Below are 20,464 nucleotides of genomic sequence, written 5' to 3'. Positions count from 1 at the left end.
TAAAAATCAACGTAAATATATCTGTGGGTACATTCTACAAAAATCCTCGTGTATTTGATTCATTATTGATATCCCATGTCTGTTCGTAAATGTCTATGCATTTACTATGTAATCAACAAAATTCACTGAAAAACCATTATTGTATAAATAAAACTGTATGTTATTTAGTTTTTATGCAGATATTCAAATATGCTGGTGGTTTTTAAGCACCATAAACCAAAGTACTAATTATATTTTTGAACGAATGAGATGAAAATAAGCAAGCGAAAATATAAGCCTGTGAATGTTTTATATGGAAACTTCACATTCAAATTTACCTTGATTGTTGTTTATCAGCTTGTCTAAGAAAGGCAAGTTAATAGTCATTTTGATATTCGACAATTAACCTGATCCAATGATGACAGTTACTGAGATATTTAATAAAAAATTGATTTACATCTTCAAATATCTTGAAGATATAAATATATCACCAGCATAATAGTTTAAAGTTGTCAAGAAAACTGTTTAGCCACTGTTCTTCAGATAGGTTGTCAAGAGAAGGTACTAGTCTCGAGTCAATCTCAACACCATCAATCTAATCTTAAATTATTCCTTTGAAGAGGAAGTTCTTGGTAGTGGATATTAAAACCTGCCCGAAAACAAACTTGTATTGTCCAGTTTCATGATCTTCATGATACGTCAATTCGGTAGCTAGTTGTAGAGTTTCTTTCAAGAGATTCAGAGATTCTCTATCAAAACTGGCATAATCCATAATACTCGCAAACAGTCTTTCACGCCATAATTATTGTATATAAATTGGTCCAAATATTTCGTTAAAAACTAGCGAGTTCATGATTATAAATTCCAATATTTAGAACAATAGGTCTAGCAGAACAGCCTTCTTTATGAACTTTAGGAATACCATCTAAAACAGGAGTAAGAGTACCACGTGATCTTACTGTAGAATATTCTTTTTGAGTCAATAAACTGACTTTATTGTAATTGTAAGAGATATATTTGCGATTTATCATGATACTTTCAATATTTCTGGCAGGTTCGTTTTTAATTTTAATTATAACACTATTTCAAATTTTAGTCAAACTTTTTAAAGTTATAATTTCTTCTGTACTAGGATTATGTTTTTAAAAAATCTTAATTATTAAAATTTGTTAGGACAATATCGCTTACTTTAGCTTTAATAGCAGTTAGCCCCGCACTACTGCAGCGAGAGAAGGCTGTTTCACACTGATTGGCTGCATCTATGGAGGGAAGAAGGGGTGATGTCATCAATTAAAAATGACATAATCATAGTTCCAAACGTCGCCACTAGATGTTATAGTTCAACAAAGTGTCACCTGAGAGTACAACTAACTTATAGAGAGCTGAAATTATAATTTGATACCAGACAGGTGGCCATGATGGATGATTACGTCACAAGGTAGAGAACATATTTTAAGACGGACATGACGTATAGAATACATGTCTCAACAATAATACAATTAATTAGTTAAATCGTTTTTAGGTGATGCTTAAAATTAATTAATTAAGTAATTGTAAATTATTTTACTTAATTAAAACATTAATAATTAATGTCCTTAAAATTACACTTAACATGCTTTATTAAATCATTTATAATTAATTCGTCATAAAAAAGAACTCTTAACGCTAATTCATCAGTTAACTAGTCTCCAAGTGGTACAACGGTATTGTCATCAGATTCACATTGCTTGAAACTGGCTTTCGATACCCCTGGTGGACAGAGCACAGAAAGCCAATTATGTAGCTTTGTGCTTAATTCTAAAGAAACAAAATAAATTACCAGTTAATTAAAATTCCTTTCCTAACAGAACCATATCATACTCAAGTGATTCTCAGTGATATAAAGAACCATATCCATAATGAAGTGATTCTCAGTGATATAATATATCATACTCAAGTGATTCTCAGTGATATAAAGAACCATATCATAGTGAAGTGATTCTCAGTGATATAATATATCATACTCAAGTGATTCTCAGTGATATAATAATATGTTTTTAAAATGTCAGAAACATAAGTAAAGCTTGATAGTCTGCAGTGTTTGGTATTCCTGGCCAAAGAATGTCTTGTTTAAGACAAAACAAAATTAGAAAACCGTATAATTAGAATGACAAAGTCTATTTTGCAATAAATGGCTAGCTAGTCCAAGGACCAAGTGTTCTGGTAATGATTAAGTATTTGTAACAAAAACGATCTGTTACTATAATAATTAACACTCACTTTTACAGATCAATATATATATATTCAATCAGACTGATATGTATTAATAATGAACTCTACATATGTACATTATATTTTAATTGCTGAAATTTAAAGTTATTTACAGAATGTTTAAATATGTAATTTGTTAATCTGCATAAATTATTATATACTGTGTCCCAAACACTATTAGAGTGTTTCAGTCTACTTAGAGCAAAATTAAAGTTTTCCTTAAATGTGAAACATTTATATTGACAAAAACGTTTTATTAAAATAGAAATTAATTATAGGATATTGTCGCTGTCTATGTTTTCACAATGCAATTAAAATAGGTGGCTCACTGTAAACATGTAATGACGCATATCAGTTTAATACATCATTTTGTATTTTTAAAAACTGTACATTTTCTGAAGTGCAATTATCAATGATGAAACATTGTTGCTATCTAGATAAGTTCATTACATAGTCATACAACATATTAACTGCATATTCTCGATATTCGACGGATTAGCGTGCATACTGTGGTGTTAAGCTGTGTCAATTGGCTTGGAACAAAATGAAAGATCAATTATACTTAAGTATGTGAATTTCCATTATTATCTCATGAAACATTGTTACATTAGACGAAGATATCAAATCACTGAAAATGGCCAGGATTTATTTCAATGACAATCAGTATCATAACAGTCACACATAGAACATGCTAATTGTCTGAAATATCTTGGGAAACACCATGTTGGTATCACTCTTTTCGAAAAAATAATTTCACTTGTATTTGTTACAAACTTTACAGTTGTTTTGCTACAACTAAAAATAATAAATGAATTATTTACTGTTTGTTTAAAAGTTCACAAAAATTGAAACTAATCTGTGGGCACATACAATCTTGAAATTGTATCAAATATGATTATGAGGCCACTTATATTGTAAGCAAACGATCAAAACATCATTGTCCCAATGCGTCATCAACAGTTAGAATGAAGAGGCTGTCATTACCTTAGGGGTCATCACATATTATTCTTTAAACAATTAGAAACTAATACTTAAAATAGCACAATTTACCATTTTCAATAGAATATTCACTTTAAGTCATACCATACAAATTAAACCAATAAAGGTTCGTAGCTATCATTCAACACAAACACCTTCAAACATGTGGTCAGCTATCGGTAAGTTACCTCTTTCTTTCTTTGTGAACCTGACGATAACCGAAGCACAGTTGTGACATGAAATGTAATACGAAAACCTTTTCAACACCGTATTGTCCTTGTAGGATTAATTAAAGAAATGTAATGATCCTTTTAGGGCTGCTCCTTTGTAAAACGTGTAAATTAGGTTTTTGACATTTTATTATATCACTGAAAATCGTAAATCACTTCAGTAAGATATAGTCCTTTTAGGATGGGAGTCTTAATTAACTGATGAATTACCAGTAAGAATTTATGACAAGTTAATTGGAATTGATTTAATGAATTAATTATTAATGACTTTAAGTATCTTTTTAGAACGTTGTGATTATAAATGTTTTCATGAACGACATATAAATTATGTAATTGATTAATTATAAATTATTTAATTAAAATAATTTTAAATGTCGTTTTGAGGATGATTTAATTAATTAATTATATTGTTGTTGAGACATGTATTAAAGAGTCATGGAAGCTTAAAAACACGTTTCATACTTTGTGACGTAGTCATTTATTATGACCGCCTGTCTAGTATCAAACAATAATTTAAGCCCTCCAGAAATTAGTTGCACTCTCTGATGACGCTTTGTTGAACAATTACATCATGGTTGCTATAATCATTCGGAGCGTCCCTGACTTTTGGAACTGTGATCTCGTCATCTTTGATGACAACACCCCCCTATCCCCTCTGCTGAGACAGCCAATCAACAGGATGCGGCATACTTTGAACGCGATAGTACCGGAGTAACTGTATGTATATTTATAATACTATGGCATGATTCTTTAGGCCATATCCGATGTTTAAAACCATTATGCAACAATAACTCAAACTAAAGAAAATGGTATACATATTTTAGTTTCAACACAAGTGCAAAAGCTTCAAACCACGGGACACCACTTTTTGTATTTCATTATACATATAATTAAAAAAAAAAAAAGAAAAAATCTACATAAAGTTTCAAATTTTTCTTCTTAATTGAATTAATTTAATCAATTATTTTTGTATACCTTCAATTAATAATTTATTGTTTCAAGTTTAAACCTAGTTACTTAAATAAATATGATTGATATATATATATATGTAAATTGTGTTTTTAAATTTTAGGAAACTTCTTGAAATTGATCTTAAAAGTTCTGTTAACATTTAACTTTTGCTTAATATCTCCATTTAGTAAACATTTTTATGCTGTTTTGAATGCTAAATAAACTTTAAATTAATGAATTTGCGAACTAGATTTGAATTTTTATAATTAATTAGAAAATCACGATGCAGTTGATTTTAAAATAGTTAAACTAGTTTGTTTTCCGTAATTGGGTAAGACTGAATGTCCATATTAGAATATAAGTTATAAGTACGCATTTATAAAATCTTAAACTGATGATAAACTTTAAGATAGAAAAAGTGATAAACAACATTGTGGAAAATAATCTAGCACTGAAACTGTTCAGTGCCAAACAAAATGTAATCTAGCACTGAAACTGTTCAGTGCCAAACAAAATGTACAAACAACATTATGGAAAATAATCTAGCACCGAAACTGTTCAGTGCCAAACAAAATGTACAAACAACATTGTGGAAAATAATCAAAACTGTTCAGTGCCAAACAAAATGTATAAAAGACTCCATATTTTCTAAACAAAAACAATTCAGAAACTAGAATTTGGAGCAGGAATTTATCAACTAAACACATAAAATCCGCAAACTATCCCTAAGTGCAACGCAACTAATTCATCCATTGACTTACTGCTAATCGTACGATGTCTGAAAAACAGTATACAGCTGCAAATGAACTTTGAAAACTTACACTTATCTTTGTAAAATAAGAACCGACACAATCATATTTATCTGTTGTACAAATGATTTCAAAATACCAAATGCTTGAACGTGATGCTTTATAATCTCAGCTTACGAAAGATATTAACCCTACCTACTGCTCGCGGTTGCCTCGTTTATTGAAAATGGAACGACGATTCCAATGATGTGGAGGGTAGACAAATTTGATCACACAGTTCGAGACCTCGATTCTATTATTATTATTTTGTCTCATGCATCACATTTCAAAAATACTCTTTATTATTCCTTTCTCCTGTGAATTAGTTTGTAGCTAATCAACCAGTATTCGGACTAATTAGTTTGAAGCTAGTCAACTAGGACTTAGATTAATTTGTGGATATGATAGAACTGCTGATAATCAATAATAAACCAAGTTTTTAAAGATATGTAAACATAACCTTCTGTGTGTGTGTTTTTTGTCAGCAAAGTTTTTCTCGAACGGCTGAATGGGTTTGAACGAAAGTTGGTACAAACATTGGACTATGACTCAAGTTGGCTATGACTAAAATGATTAATTTTAGAGGGTCAAGGACATAAGAATCCATAATATCCTTACGAAGGTTGTTAATTTAAAGTTTATATTAGTTATTTTTAGCATTCAAAACAGCATAAAAATGTTTACTAAATGAGGATATTAAATAAAAGATAAATATTTACAAGACTTAAAATCAATTCTAAGAAACTTCCTAAACTTTAAAAACACGCCTTAAGACATGGGAACCGATTTTTCACAATATTTTTGCTCTATAATTCAGTCAAATAATCGTGATAAATGGAATGCTTATTGTCAAATCATTTAGCAACTGGCATTTAAAACCATCGAAGATCCAGTTGTTCAGTTCAAATATCCTTTTCCATTATGTAGGCTCGTCTTAAAACTCAACTCTAATTTTTCTCCTTGTTCTCCAGTCTGAACAAATCTCAGATTACCATCAATTCCTCCTTCAATAGCTAATTCTGATATTAGCAGATATTATTTGTTAATCTAGTTTCTTCGCAATAGAGAAAAAGCTTCTAATACAAAGATGATTTATTTATTATTTCGAAATTTTTCATTCGATTTACGTAACTTCCGTGTCTGTTTTTATTGCTCTCTATAAGTGGTGAACCGATACATTTAAGGATTTTAAAGTTACAATTTTGGATTCAATACCTGCAGTGGGTACACTGTCGATAGCTCATCGTAGAAGATTTATGCTTCTAAAAACAAAAAAACAAATAACTTCAAATTTGTATTCGTTTTATATAAATAAAACAATTTGTTGTCACAATCCTAGTTTAGGTTCGTAACAAATTTCAACTAGCTTGTACATGGTAGAAGTAAATACATGTGCTGTGAATTTTTGTTTAGGAATGATATATATTTTACAATTTATTTAACTATAACTTGCATTGTATAAAATTGTCTGTATGCATCTTTCCGTCAGCTGTATTACAAAATCAACAGGCATGATGTCTTCTACGAGTTTCAATCCCTGGAGCTTGTTTGAATCTAAGTTCTTTGGCATGTTAGCATGTTGTCTCTTGCGTTGAGTAAGTTTCAATAGTCCCATGCGGGTATTGAACGTAGCTGTTCAGGACATAGGCAATTATTTGTTAATAACCAGAAACGCCTATATATATACCAGCAAATTATTATTTAGAAAACTAAAATTATCTTCTTTCTTTGTTTTATTTTCAACTTGTCTTACAACACCTGCAGTTTTGTCGTTTTATGCTAACGGAGTCCAGACAACGAGTAATAACAAATTACCAAGTTATTTTTGCTTTATTATTCAGTCAAAAATGATCAAATTATGGTGAAACTTTTTGGACACATGTAGAATAGTATTACTTATTGTCTTACTAGAAACGGTCAATGTATGCATAACGACGGACATTTGAACACATTTTAGTTAGTTTTTTTGTGTTTTTTTGAGGGTCGAATATTGTCAACGTTGCTTGACGGAGGTTTGCACTCTACCGAGCGCTCTTCTAGTTTATCGAACCTGTTTAATTAAGTTTATGTTAAATAGTATTAAGTAGCTATTTATATATGTTCGTCAGATCATTCAGAGACGTACAAGTTATTGTTCTTGGTTAGATCTATCAGGGAAGTAAAAGTTAATGAGGTTGGCATTGCTTCAATTGATTAGAGAGGGAACATTTAATATCTTTTATATTAATTAACTTGGTTAGAGGAGTAGAATTTAATCCATTTTGTTTCATGATCAGCTCAATCAAAGACGCAGCAGTTCATGTTATTCTGGTTTTGTGTGAATAGCCAATAAACACATTTGAAGCTTTGCTATTTAAAATTTTCAGACAGCAACGTTTCTGTGGACGCTCTTCAAGGACTCCTAACAAGTCCAAACTTTCCTGCAAAATATTTACCAGGAAAAGACTACTTTTACCATATCAAAGCGCCACCTGGATACAGAATTTTTCTTACGGTCATAGAGATTGACGTGTATTCTTCAAATGCGCAAACACAATGTGCTCAAGATTACGTTTGTGTTTTTCCTTTGAAACAAAAGAGAGAAGTGTTCTTGTGTGGAAATTCCAGTTATTCAAGAATTAATAAACCTCTTGAGTCTCAACATGAGACGCTAAGTGTGCACTTTCACACCAAAGGAATGACTCAAGGAAAAGGATTTCTTTTGAAGTTCCGTTCTTCGAAACAATGTCGAAATGTGACAATAACACAACAGAACGGCACAGTTTGTAGCCAAGACTATCCTTATGCCTTCGTAAGTAAGCAAAGTTGCCTTTATGCTTTTTATGTGCCTTTTGGATACGAAATAGACTTAGAGTTTAGCTTCCTCGAAACATCGCTGTCCACTGTAAAGTCAGAACACGGTTGTCTGAAAGAGTTTATTGAAGTTTCGAGTTTAGACAGAGTGGTAAGACTTTGTGGAAGACAGAACGAGCAAGTGACTCAAGACTTGCGCTTTCGCTCAGGCAGTTACAACATAAACATTACAGTTAACCTAAACGCTATTACAACCTCAGTTAATGAAGCTCGAGGGTTTTGTGTTAACTTTCATGCAGTTCCTTTGGCTCAAAACACCACATTTTGTGAATACCCATGGACTGTAAAAGGAACTTATTGTTATCAACTTTTTCATCAGTACATGAATTGGCAATCAGCAGAAAATCATTGTATAAGTTTGGGAGGCCATCTGGCGACGATCTCTACAGACGATATTCAGTTATTTTTAGAGACTTTGATTAAAACCAGGTATGTAGGTTTTTTTATATCGATAGTCTGCCTATAACTGACAATCGCGAATTTATGTTTATTTATTACGTAATCAATTTGATAAACCTTTAACAAACTTTTTGGAATTATTTGCAGCAAAAGACAGAGAAGAAACAATTACAATATTGACTTTTTTTTTTTGAATTTCGCGCAAAGCTACACTAGGGCTATCTGCGCTAGCCGTCCTTAATTTAGCAGTGTAAGACTAACGGGAAGGCAGCAGACATCACCACCCACCGCCTACTCTTGGGCTACTCTTTTACCAACGAATATAGTGTGATTGATCGAAACATTATAATGCCCCCACAGCTGAAAGGTCGAGCATGTTTTCAAAAATTCAAAAACAAACCTTCAAGTCTTGTACTGCTAAATTAGAGACGGCTAGCACAGATAGCCTTCGTGTAGCTTTGCGCGAAATTATAAAACAAACAAACAACAAACCACTGCTAAATTAAGGACGGCTAGCTCACCTAGCTTTGCGTGAAATCCAGAAACAAACAAACAACCTTTCTGTGTGATCATACCTTCTCAATCTCGCCTCACTTACTGTTTCTGTTATCTTACATACCACAGTCTACTTTCTATAATCATCACTCAGAAGACTATCTCTCAAGAATATTCCCATCGTCCAACATCATCTTCTCGTATTTATCCTTTCCAGCAAATTTTCTTATTCCTTTCTCAATAACTACGTTCCATTATTTGTAATATGTGCATTACTAAATGTCTCTACGACTTGTGCTCAAAGCAACTAATATTTCCCGTAAGTAGTTTAATCTACCAGTTGTTCTCACAGCGTTTGTTCTAGTAATTTAATCTACTAATGTCCTTCATCAATGACATTAATATTATCCATTGTTTTTATACGCCTCCGAAATTTCCAAAAAGAGTGTTTGTTTGAATTAAATGCAATTTTATAGAAGTACTGAATGGTTTATTAGATTCAAACAAGTTAACCTTGACATCTAGGTCAGAGTAACATAAAGTGAAACAAAAGGTCTGATTTACTTACAGTGTACTAGAGGTACTTCCGTAGGGTCCTCGAAATGTTTTGTTTCAAAGGTAAATGAAACAAAAACTAAGAGTAACAAATACATATATTTCTTTCTCTTTTTGAAGTTCATTTGTTGGCCCGGCTTGGCCAGGTGGGTTAAGGCGTTTGACTCGTAAACCTAGGGTCGTGGGTTAAAATCCCTGTTGCATAAAACATGCTCCCCTTTCAGCCGTGGGAGCGCTATAACGTGACGGTCAATCCCACTATTCGTTGGTAAAAGAGTAGCCCAAGAGTTGGCGGTCTGTGGTGATGACTAGCTACCCTCCCTCTAGTTTTACACTGCTAATTCAGGGACGGCTAGAGCCCTCGTACAGCTTTGCGCGAAATTCAAAAACAAATAATTTGTGTCCTGCTCTTTTGAGGTCCACAGTATTCTTTTATATTTCTCGTGGTTCATTATATGTACACGTTTTATTTACGTCACGACAGTACAAATTGCAACGTTAAGCGTCCATTATGTGACTCGCTCTAATGTGTATTAACTAACAAATAAAACATTATTTTATAGTGGTGTGAATGGTTAAAACATGTAATATATTATGAATATATTCACTTTACTAGTAAGTAACATATCCAAATATTTGTTTTTATTCTTGTAATATTGTATAACGAACTGATGTAACCTTCTTTTGAAAACTACTTAAACTTTGACTGCAGTGGAATTGTTATTACAGTTTGTTATACGGCCAAGCTCATGCATTTTGGATCGGAGCCAATGACATACAACATGAAAACTGCTACACCTGGGAAGATGGACTAATTTTTAGATACTCCAGTAAGTGCTTTTACAAATTATAATTTTATTCGCAATTTTGCACAAATACCTTAAAAAATTAGTCATTAATGGATGACTAATATCTAATTGTTGTATATGTTGTTCAGTATTAACCACATAGCTACACAGGGGACTATCTGTGCTCTTCCCACCACGAGTATAGAAACCGGGTTTCTAGCGGTTTCAGCCCGCAGACGTACCACTGTTCCATTGGAGGGCAGATTATTAATAAATGATAATATATCTTTATCTGAATCTTCCTAAATATTAGTAATTATGTAACAATTGTTATCTGTATTCTAGTAAACATCCTTCAGTGATTATAAAATAACCGCTTTCAAATTCAGTCTATACATCCCAGACTATGGCCCGGCATGGCCTAGCGCGTAAGGCGTGCGACTCGTAATCCGAGGGTCGTGGGTTCGCGCCCCCGTCGCGCTAAACATGCTCGCCCTCCCAGCCGTGGGGGTGTATAATGTGACGGCCAATCCCACTATTCATTAGTAAAGAGTAGGCCCAGAGTTGGCGGTGGGTGGTGATGACTAGTTGCCTTCCCTCTAGTCTTACACTACTAAATTAGGGACGGCTAGCACAGATAGCCCTCGAGTAGCTTTGTGCGAAATTTCCAAACAAACAAACAAACATCCCAGACTAGCTTTCTAGTTACTTAGCGGTAATTATGTTCCATCGGAGGGCAGGTTATTAATGGATGATAACATATCTTTATCTGAATCTTCCTAAATATTAGTAATTATGTAATAGTTATTATCTGTATTCTAGTAAACATCCTTCAGTGATTAGGAAATAACCGCTTTCAAATTCAGTCTATACATTCTGCAGTAGCTTCGTAGTTGCTTAGCGGTTATTACGGAATATCATAACCCTAAAAATCGGGTCTTGGTGCCCGTGATGAGCACAGTACAATTAACCCATTAAGTTGATTTGTGCTGACAAACAAACATATTTGGATAGGAATAATAATAATAATATACTATGTCTGCATCATCCATTTCCGTCTTATTTGTGCATGTGTTTCACACTTTTCTATATTTCTTCGTGTTCATTTCTTTGTACCACTGCTAACGTTCTATAAATATATTAAGGCTTAGTTCGCTTAATATTAAAACGTTTTCTATCCTTAACCCTTAAACAGCAAGAATGTTGTAAGTAACAGCATCAACTGATGATGGCTGCTGTTTAAGGGTTAAAGGCTCGTTTATACAATACCAGTATGTGAAAAGACAAAATACGAATAAATATGTTCAAGTATGCATAAAAAACGAAAGTATAGGACCATTGAGATCAACGAATTAACTATTGGCAAAATGTTACCTGGTTTCAAATTCAACTTCTGATTGTAATATAATAACATGTTACGAAGAAACGAAACTGAGATTTCAAAATCACAAAGAGATGGACAAGAGTTTTAAACAGCAGTACTTATGAATCCTTGTCCTGACAAACTTGTAAGCTGATTAATTTAAAATAAAACTACTTGTTCCGATGAGCTCGCTTTTACAGGCCTAGATGATTTTAACCGCGCAAGTAATCGAAATGTTAAACGATTTGACACTTTTGTTTTCCTAAAAATTATCAACATTTTCACATTTATGTGATGCAACGAGCGATATGAATTTACAAATATTAGTGTTTAATCTAGAGTTTATACGAAATAACATTCACTAATCCAAACGAAATTTTAGCCTCATCCTACCTTATCCTTCCCCTCCTTATTATATAGTGTGGTTTGGGCCAGTAGCTGTGACGTCTCAAAGGGATTAATTTCTTAAATAAGCGCCAGAGCCTGAGAAATTGATTAAATTTTGATTAGTGAACTGTGACGTATGTTTTACAGATTATACTAAATCCAACAGATAAAGAAAAAGAACGATTACTGAGGAAAAGATACACAGGCTTGCATTCTGCCAAGACGAAACTGAAAAAGAAAAACACATTTAATGTTTTTTTTCTAACAGTGTCGATACTGAAGATCTCTTTCATGTTAACATGGAAAAGAAAAATTAGGAAGTTTATTATGAACTCGCTTGGAGATCATGAAGTATCAATTTTAAAAATGTAACGTTTTTGCCTCTTGTCACCAGGTGGTTTTCTGATAACAGGTGCACGTACTTCTAAATTAATACAGTTAAAGGATTGTGGTTTCTTGAAGTGCGTAAAAATACACATCGTACGTCGTAAATCCGTATGTTTATGCAAGGAACATTTTGGGATATAAAAGAAATAATATTGATATAACGGGAATTTGAAGAAAAAACATGAAAATTAAATCATGTTTTTTCGTACATTTACTTTTAATTGCTAGAAGTATTGGGTTGAGGAATAATTCGTGAGCGTTTTTTCAAGTTAAACAAATATATTCATAAATGAAACGCTTTCGCAAAATATTTCATGTCATTTGGTAGATAATTTTTTGCTCTAATAGATGGTGTGTTTGATTTTCATATGTCTTTAATTTTTGCTTTCATTTTCAGCTCATTAAATGGAATGTCAAGTGGACAAAATCGAGCATTTTCGACACCATCGAAATGCTTTTCGCATTTAATTTCTTGCAATTTCGTTTAAAACAATGCATACTATATACCTAGGTATTACATGAAATAAAGTATCATAATAAATGTTTTGGGTGTAATGTGTTCATGCATTGAAGTATTGTATAGTCTTGCATGTAATGCTTGAATGAAATTATTTAAAAACGCTCACGAATTATTCCTCAACCTAATATAATGAAACTGAATTAGTGTTTTCAAATGAAATTATTAAGTTAGAATTAGAGATTATATATAGTTTCAACAGAAATAATCGTGTTTTCATATTTGTTATTATCAAGTGTAAGGAGCAAAAACAGAAATTGTGAACAAGTTGAATAAACAGTATATATATGTTACAAGTAATCTAGTTGTTTAACTTAATAAAAACTTGTAACAGGTTTGTCTCTATCATTGCATAACTGTTTCGTAAATTGACATCGTTGTATTTGTCTTTACTTTGCCCCCCAGTGACTCAGCGGTATGTCTGCGGACTTACAACGGTAAAATCCGGGTTTTGATACCCGTGGTGGACAGAGCACAGAGAACCCATTGTGTAGCTTTGTGCTTAATTAAAAACAAAAAAAAACTTTTACTACAGCTTTCATCGTGATCAAGTGACAATCATTTAATAACTGGCTTGTCATGATTATGATATAATAACCATGTTAAAGTTTTTATCACGATTGAAATATATTAACCATTTGGTAACTGACTTGTCATAATTGTGACGCTGCGACTTCATTACAGTTTCCATCGTAGTTAAAACATAGTCATATGGTAGTTTATATGACATGATCGTGATATAACTGTTTTGTTTTTTTACACTTTTATCATGACTGGAATACAACACTTTTGTTACATGTGTTATCCTATTTGAGAGATATTCGTTTTGTTATGAACGTGTTGAAATTAGGACATAATATTTTATATATAATGTATATTATGTTTGATGCATTACAATTTTATAAATAACATTAGATTATTTTATGAAACGATAAGATTATGTAGGCTTAGTTCGTTTTAGGCTTATTTTTTGTATTATTCAGTATGAATTATTAAAATAATCAATTAAAGGTCATTGTAAATGTATACATACAAAACGTTTACGTGACTGAATAAATATATTTATTTTAAAATAGATAATTTATTTCATATTTTACTTCTATACCAATCAAACTCTTTAAGTGTTAAGTAGGGGTAGTTTTGAGTAATGCGGTCGTTTTGAACATTAGATTTCCCGAAGAGAGAGAGTGTGTATACATTGTTATAACAAAGCCACATCGAGCTATCTGCTGAGTCCAGAGGAATCGAACCTCTGATTTTAGAGTTGTAAATTCGTAGACTTACTGCTGTATCAAAGAAGGAAATATAAAATAAGCAATATATAGTTAAGTAATCAGTCATTATATTGTATTGTTGCAATACTTAAGTTGGCATTAAGTCCGAAAATATCTATAACAACGAGGACCTCCCAAAGGATAAATCAATATATTCTAATCATTGTAAATGTTTGCATTCTGGAATTTTTTATGACATTACGTAATCATAGTTAGTCAGAAACCAGCTAAACTAATTTTCAGCTATTTTTAGTTCGATATGTAGTGAGCTTGCTTTGATTAAAATTATTGATAACTGCTCAAAGTAAAATTTTTCTTACAAACAAGATTAAATTATGTCAAACAAAGATGTTACGAACAATGACTGTCAGCATGTATTCTGGAGTTTAGAATATAAAATAAAATCAATTCATCTACTATGTTTAGTGTCGCCTAATTTCCGAGAGGTTTGCTGCTTCTTTTATCTAGTCTAAATATAATTCACTCTAATAAACTACTTGAATGTCAATGTTCTATAAAAAATAAAATAAAGAGGAAACAGGCTTTACTTTCAGCGGCCTCTATCGTCTACTCACCACAAAATATCTAAGGAAAAACTTTAGTTATGGATACTATAAAAGAGACGAAAAACCTATCGCTTTTATAGTTAAAAACCTTTGAACCTAAATACTTTAGACAAATACTTAATAATAGTCATATTTAAAACTATATAGACATTGTAGGTTTGAACTCAGCACGATGTGTGCAATAATGCTGCATTAGTACTCAAAGTGTTAAAAGGAGTTTTGTGCAATGGTCTGCTCATTTCAACATCTTTGTTCTATCTCGTTGTTTGTGGCGGTATTTATAGGAAAATAACATACATTTTTAATTATCTCTGTTTATGTTTAATCGCACCCTGGTGTCAAGTTGTTGAAATTAATGATATCTGATAGGTTGCCTTCTGGGAAAGTTTATGTAGTCCCTTGACAAGCTTCAGGTGATTTTTACCTATTAATTATTTTGTATATTTTTATTTTATTTAATTTATTTGTTTGCAAATATGTTATCTTTTACTAACGTTAGAAAAATCCCAAGAATATGAAGCTGTTATAACAAATCGTCTTTTTGCGCATTTTGATAGTAGCATTGGCAAGAATAATGTGTATTTAATGTCCTTTAAAATATTTCTAATGAATTATTAAATCTTGTCTCCTCGTGCGACAGAAATATGTTTTAAGATTTTCAAATCTGAAATCAGGTGTTCGATTCCCCTCAGTGAACACAGAAGATAGACTCACGTGACTTTATTATAATAAAAATCACACACTAATGTTGTTACGCATTGTATAAGCCTCTCAAGTGATGAACTTCTCGTAAATCAACATCAACAATTTATTACTGGTGGTTGGATTTTAAATATTGGATAAATACGAGGTCTATTTCACTGTGTCGGTATTTGGGTATTGATGTTGTTAAATACCCAGGAGGGTCAGGTACATTTGACCTCTTCCTCCAACGAGGTCTGTTCAAAAAATACGCGGACTATTTGAATTGCTCGGCTCCAGTTGGTTCTAGGGGAATCCGCTTGGTGTCGCTAGGTTTGCACAGATCAGCTGATTACGACGCCATTTCCCGATTGCAGATATCTTCATTTGTGTATTAGCTACGCGGTTTTAAGTGAAGTGCGATTTTTTCGTTTGGCAGATTTCAGAATGAATGACCTGAAGGAGCAACGACTTGCTGTGAAATTTTGTGTTAAACTTGGACAATCTGCGACTGAAACTTTTGCTGTGCTTAACACAGCTTACGGTGATGTTGCTATGAAGCGTACGGCACGTTTCAAGTGGCATGAACGTTTTAAAGATGGTCGACAGTCCATTGAAGATGATGAGCGTCCTGGACGTCCTTCCACGTCAACTGACGACCCACACGTCGACAAAATCAACACCCTGGTGCGGGCAAATCGACGTCTGACTGTCAGGGAGCTTGCTGAAGAGTGTGGGATATCAGTTGGATCTTATTACGAGATTTTGACCGAAAAATTGAAGATGCACCGCGTTGCTGCGAAATTTGTGCCTCAGAACTCGTGAGTTTTTGGCCAAACACTTTTTTTTAGCAGAAAACTATAAAAGGGGTTATCTGCGCTATGCCAACTACAGATATCGAACTTCTGTTTTTAGTGTAATCCATAGATTAATCGCTGTGCCACTTTCTTCTGGGGGGTCACCTACCACATAAAATGTTTTTTCTGAAGAAACCCATAAATGCAATATTTTGACAAATTACGAAGAATTTGGTTCACACATACTTGGTGACAAATATCTAAATCAAGACAGTTATTACTTTGAAAGTTGTTACTGATTAAAATAAGTAGATGCAATTAACCAGTCAAAAAGTAAAAAAAAAATGTTTTTGCTTTTCTTAATCTGGTGGAGATTTAAACATTTTAGTGGAAACATAGAATCATTATCTTCTGGTTTTGTTTATAAGTGTGTTGTTCAATAATTTAAAAAAAATACAGGTCTTTGTAAATTCATTTTAGAATACTGGAAACTAATCTTCATATGTACAAAAACACCTACCATTTGAGGGTCACGAGTTCGAATTCCTGTCACACTAAACATGCTTGCCCTTTCAGCCATGGGGGCGTTATAATATGATAGTCAATCCCACTATTCGTTGGTAAAAGAGTATCCCAAGAGATGGCGGTGGGTGGTGATGGCTAGTTGCCTTCGATCTAGTCTTACACTACGAAATTAGGGACGGATAGCGCAGATAGCCCTTGCGTAGCTTTGCGCGAAATTCAAAACAAACCAAACTTAGTCTCTGGTTCTTCCCGAATTTCAAATAACCAGACCAGTAGTTATGAAAATAAGTGAGCACCCTATGGTAGCTGGTGAATTGAGATACAGTTATTTGAAAAATTACTGCTATTTACTCTTATTAGCAGCGCTTCCTATTTTCTTTTTACAGTATTTTGTTATGGAATAAAACTAACGTATTTAACTTGAATGATCTTTGTGTGTGTTCCCCCACATTGGGCTATCTGCTGAGCCCACCGAGGGGAATCGAACCCCTGATTTTAGCGTTGTAAATCCGTGAATGATCTTTAAGTCCAATCATTCATTTTATCAGAAAACTTCAGTAAAACGATTTATTGACCCGTGTGTGGACCAATCTCTGTAGAAATCTTGTTCAGTATTTCTTTCTTAATTTATTTATTTTTAATTAGTATTAGTATTTTTAATCATTTCTATCATGGCCAGTTCATTTTTTTTCAAAGAAGAATAAAACATATAATTAGCTCATACTGAAATTGTAAGAAACAAAAGCAAGCTGCACTTTGCAAGGTTTGTTATCTGAGTCTTTCTTTTGTTTAAAGGACTTTATGCTTGAAAAAAACAACCTAATTCGAACAAAGATAATGTAACAATATTTTTATGACGATAGTCATCCTTCAACAAGCTGATATATTATTTTCATTATTTAATAAGGACTTTGGAGCTGATACAAGTAACATTCCTTTTCTCTAGTAGTTAATAAGGATGTTGTGGCTGATCCAAGCAGTTTTCTTCAGGTAAAGTGTGGTTTAAAAGATCAACGGGGTATGTGCAAGCTGTGCTTGAATTTTCAACTATTAGTTGTTAAAAGAAACACAGAAACAAATTCCGACAGTTTTGTTCCAAATGTTTGTATATATATATATATTTATACGTAATCCTACAAAAAGTGGAATTACGAGGTGGACTTACAGAGAAGAAATATTTTCTAATATGAAAAATACGTTTTTTTTACTACATCTTAGTATAGAGTAATTATAATTTCTTAACTGTCGTCACAAGAAACGTAATTAAAAACATAAAATGTTCATCACTATCCTCTAAGTTCAAAATTTTAAGAGAGATTTATCGATTTGTACATCAATATTTTTTAAAGTACTCATAATGAGGTTACACTCTAATTATGCACAGTAACTTCTGTAAAGTGATGAAATCACTTTTTTATGTACAATATTTTTATTGGGAGTTACAAGAAATAAAATGATTAACGAAGTTAGAAAAAAAATACGAGTTAAAGTTCCCCTTCTAACGCCTAAAATTTTTTGTTTAAACTTACGAAGTCCTTCATGTTAGAAAATAATTAATTAAATGATGAAACTAACAATTAATTATTGCGTTGTTTATTTTAGTATAGGATTTAGAATTTCTTAGATGAGCGATTATGAATAGAACGTTGTGAAATAACATTTTTGTAAGAATTACAAGACTTTAGACTTAGATTTACTAAGATCTATATCATATAGAGAAAATATTGCAACTTGGTCAAATCTGTGCAACATTTCAGCTTGTTCAAAGATTAAACTAAGTTACTGGAAATCTTTCCTAGCTTAGTTTCGAAATGCAGAAGTAAATGTTTCTTTGAAATAATTTGATAAGTCGTGAAAGAAGTAAGATAAGTAACTAATTATTGTGAATGAAAACATTTATCTTACAAATCAGTAATGTTTCTAAAGATAGTTAGCAAGTTAGTGAAATAGTGAATTTAGGCAAATAAGGATATTCCATGAGTTAAAATTTTGTTGTTTGTTGTTAAGAGCAAATTTTACCTCAAACGGAATATGTGCTGTGCCCACTGAGGACATAGAAACCAAGTTTTTAAAGTCAAGTTCTCAGAGGTTGAACCACTAGGGACATTTAAAATGCAGATAAATAGGTTTTACTATTACAAAAAAGAACAAACTAGCTTGACTGTCTCCTTCAGTGCTTTTCAAAAGTATTCCATTGTTTGAGTAACTGATGGTCACTAAATGAAATAAGGTGTTTTTTGTTTAAATTATGCACTTATTTTAAATGTCTACCAGTTTTATTTAGAAACACCCAATAATCTATTACTTTAACGTACATATTTTCATTTCTTGTTATGTTCAATGATTGAGGACCATAATAAGAACTAATTTGATCATAGATTCTTTTTTTCTTATTATAAAATAGACATGATTAGAAGACTCGGCATGGCTAGGTGTTTAAGGCACTCGACTCGTAATCCGAGGGTCGTGGGTTCAAATCCCCGTCACACCAAACATGCTCGTTCTATCAGCCGTTGAAGGCGTTATAATGTGACAGTCAATCCCACTATTCGACGGTGAAAGAGTAGCCCAAGAGTTGGCGGTGGGTGGTGATGACTAGTTGCTTTTCCTCTAGTCTTACTCTGCTTAATTAGGGACGGCTAGTGCAGATAAATCTTGTGTAGCTTTGCGTGAAATTCAAATCTAATCACGACTAGAAGGCTTGTAGTGCCAAAACTCAGGATTTGATTCCTACGTAGGCATGACGTAGATAGTCCAGGATGCGAGAGTACACTAAAACAAAGCAAATAATAAAAGAAATTAATAATAATTATGAGTTTCAGGGGATATGTAAAAAAATCTAAAAAAACACCTTCGATTTGTGTTATAACACAAACGTGTACAAACAGTCGCAGTGAACGTTTGTTCTTAATTTTACTTTGTTTAGAGTTTTTCAGAACAAACAAACTTTGTTACTACTGATGTTTTAATAACCTTAAACATTTTCAGACTGGTTTCCTGGTTGGTCACAACATAATAACTACAACTCTCAGCCTAGTGATGATGGCTTGTCATCACAAGACTGTGTGGAAATGAGAGACCTCTACCGGTATCCAAGTAAAGGAGAGGGACAGACAAAAACATTCTACTGGAACGATCGAAATTGTGAAGTGAAAAATCCCTTCATATGTCAACGACCCAAGCCAGGAGGTACATTAGTGTCTAATCTCTATGTTCATTTTTACTGTTAGTGAAAAGGAATGGGCATTTCTTTCTCTCTGTTTTTGGATAAAATATTAATTGTAAATAAACTGTTTGTCACGTTTTTAAGAAAATTTAATACCTTGTCTCTATATTTTGTAACAAGCAGTTGACAGACCAAACGGTAGGTGTACGTGCACATAAACTGAAATATTTAGGAAAGCAATACACAAGGTACAAACACAGACAATAGGAACAAAGATAGAAAAGAATGTTTGAAGTTTCTGTCTAAACGTTTGTTCTGGATTTGCTTTCACTGAAGCCAGTGTTTCGTTGCTACGACTTCTCTGAGCGTAAAAAGAATTTGGGTACTGAAAGGTTCTAACTCGTCCCTGGTAAAACTATGATAGTACAAACATTAAATTACAGAGGAAAATCGTCTTTTAACGCTATATAACTTTTATTTACTTGTTTTTCTACATTGTCAAAACTTTCTTTACTTTCTTCGATTTTTCATGTGG

The 20,464-nt window shown here is 32.6% G+C and overlaps 1 protein-coding gene across 8 annotated transcripts in view; it reads left to right on the top strand.

The window, feature by feature from the left end:
* LOC143250810 (uncharacterized) overlaps positions 1–20,464 on the top strand; it is a 222,342-nt gene that overhangs the window by 140,221 nt on the left and 61,657 nt on the right. For all 8 annotated transcript variants that reach the window (XM_076501840.1, XM_076501838.1, XM_076501835.1 and 5 more), the window contains 3 exons: positions 7,543–8,458; positions 10,208–10,308; positions 19,752–19,952. In XM_076501840.1, the coding sequence (XP_076357955.1) occupies positions 7,543–8,458; positions 10,208–10,308; positions 19,752–19,952 (1,218 nt within the window). The remainder of the gene's footprint in view (positions 1–7,542; positions 8,459–10,207; positions 10,309–19,751; positions 19,953–20,464) is intronic.

Source organism: Tachypleus tridentatus, chromosome 5, assembly GCF_004210375.1.
Source record: "Tachypleus tridentatus isolate NWPU-2018 chromosome 5, ASM421037v1, whole genome shotgun sequence".
Lineage (NCBI taxonomy): Eukaryota > Metazoa > Arthropoda > Merostomata > Xiphosura > Limulidae > Tachypleus > Tachypleus tridentatus.
The sequence above is the reverse complement of the archived record's forward strand: the minus strand, read 5'-3'. Positions and strand labels throughout refer to the sequence as shown.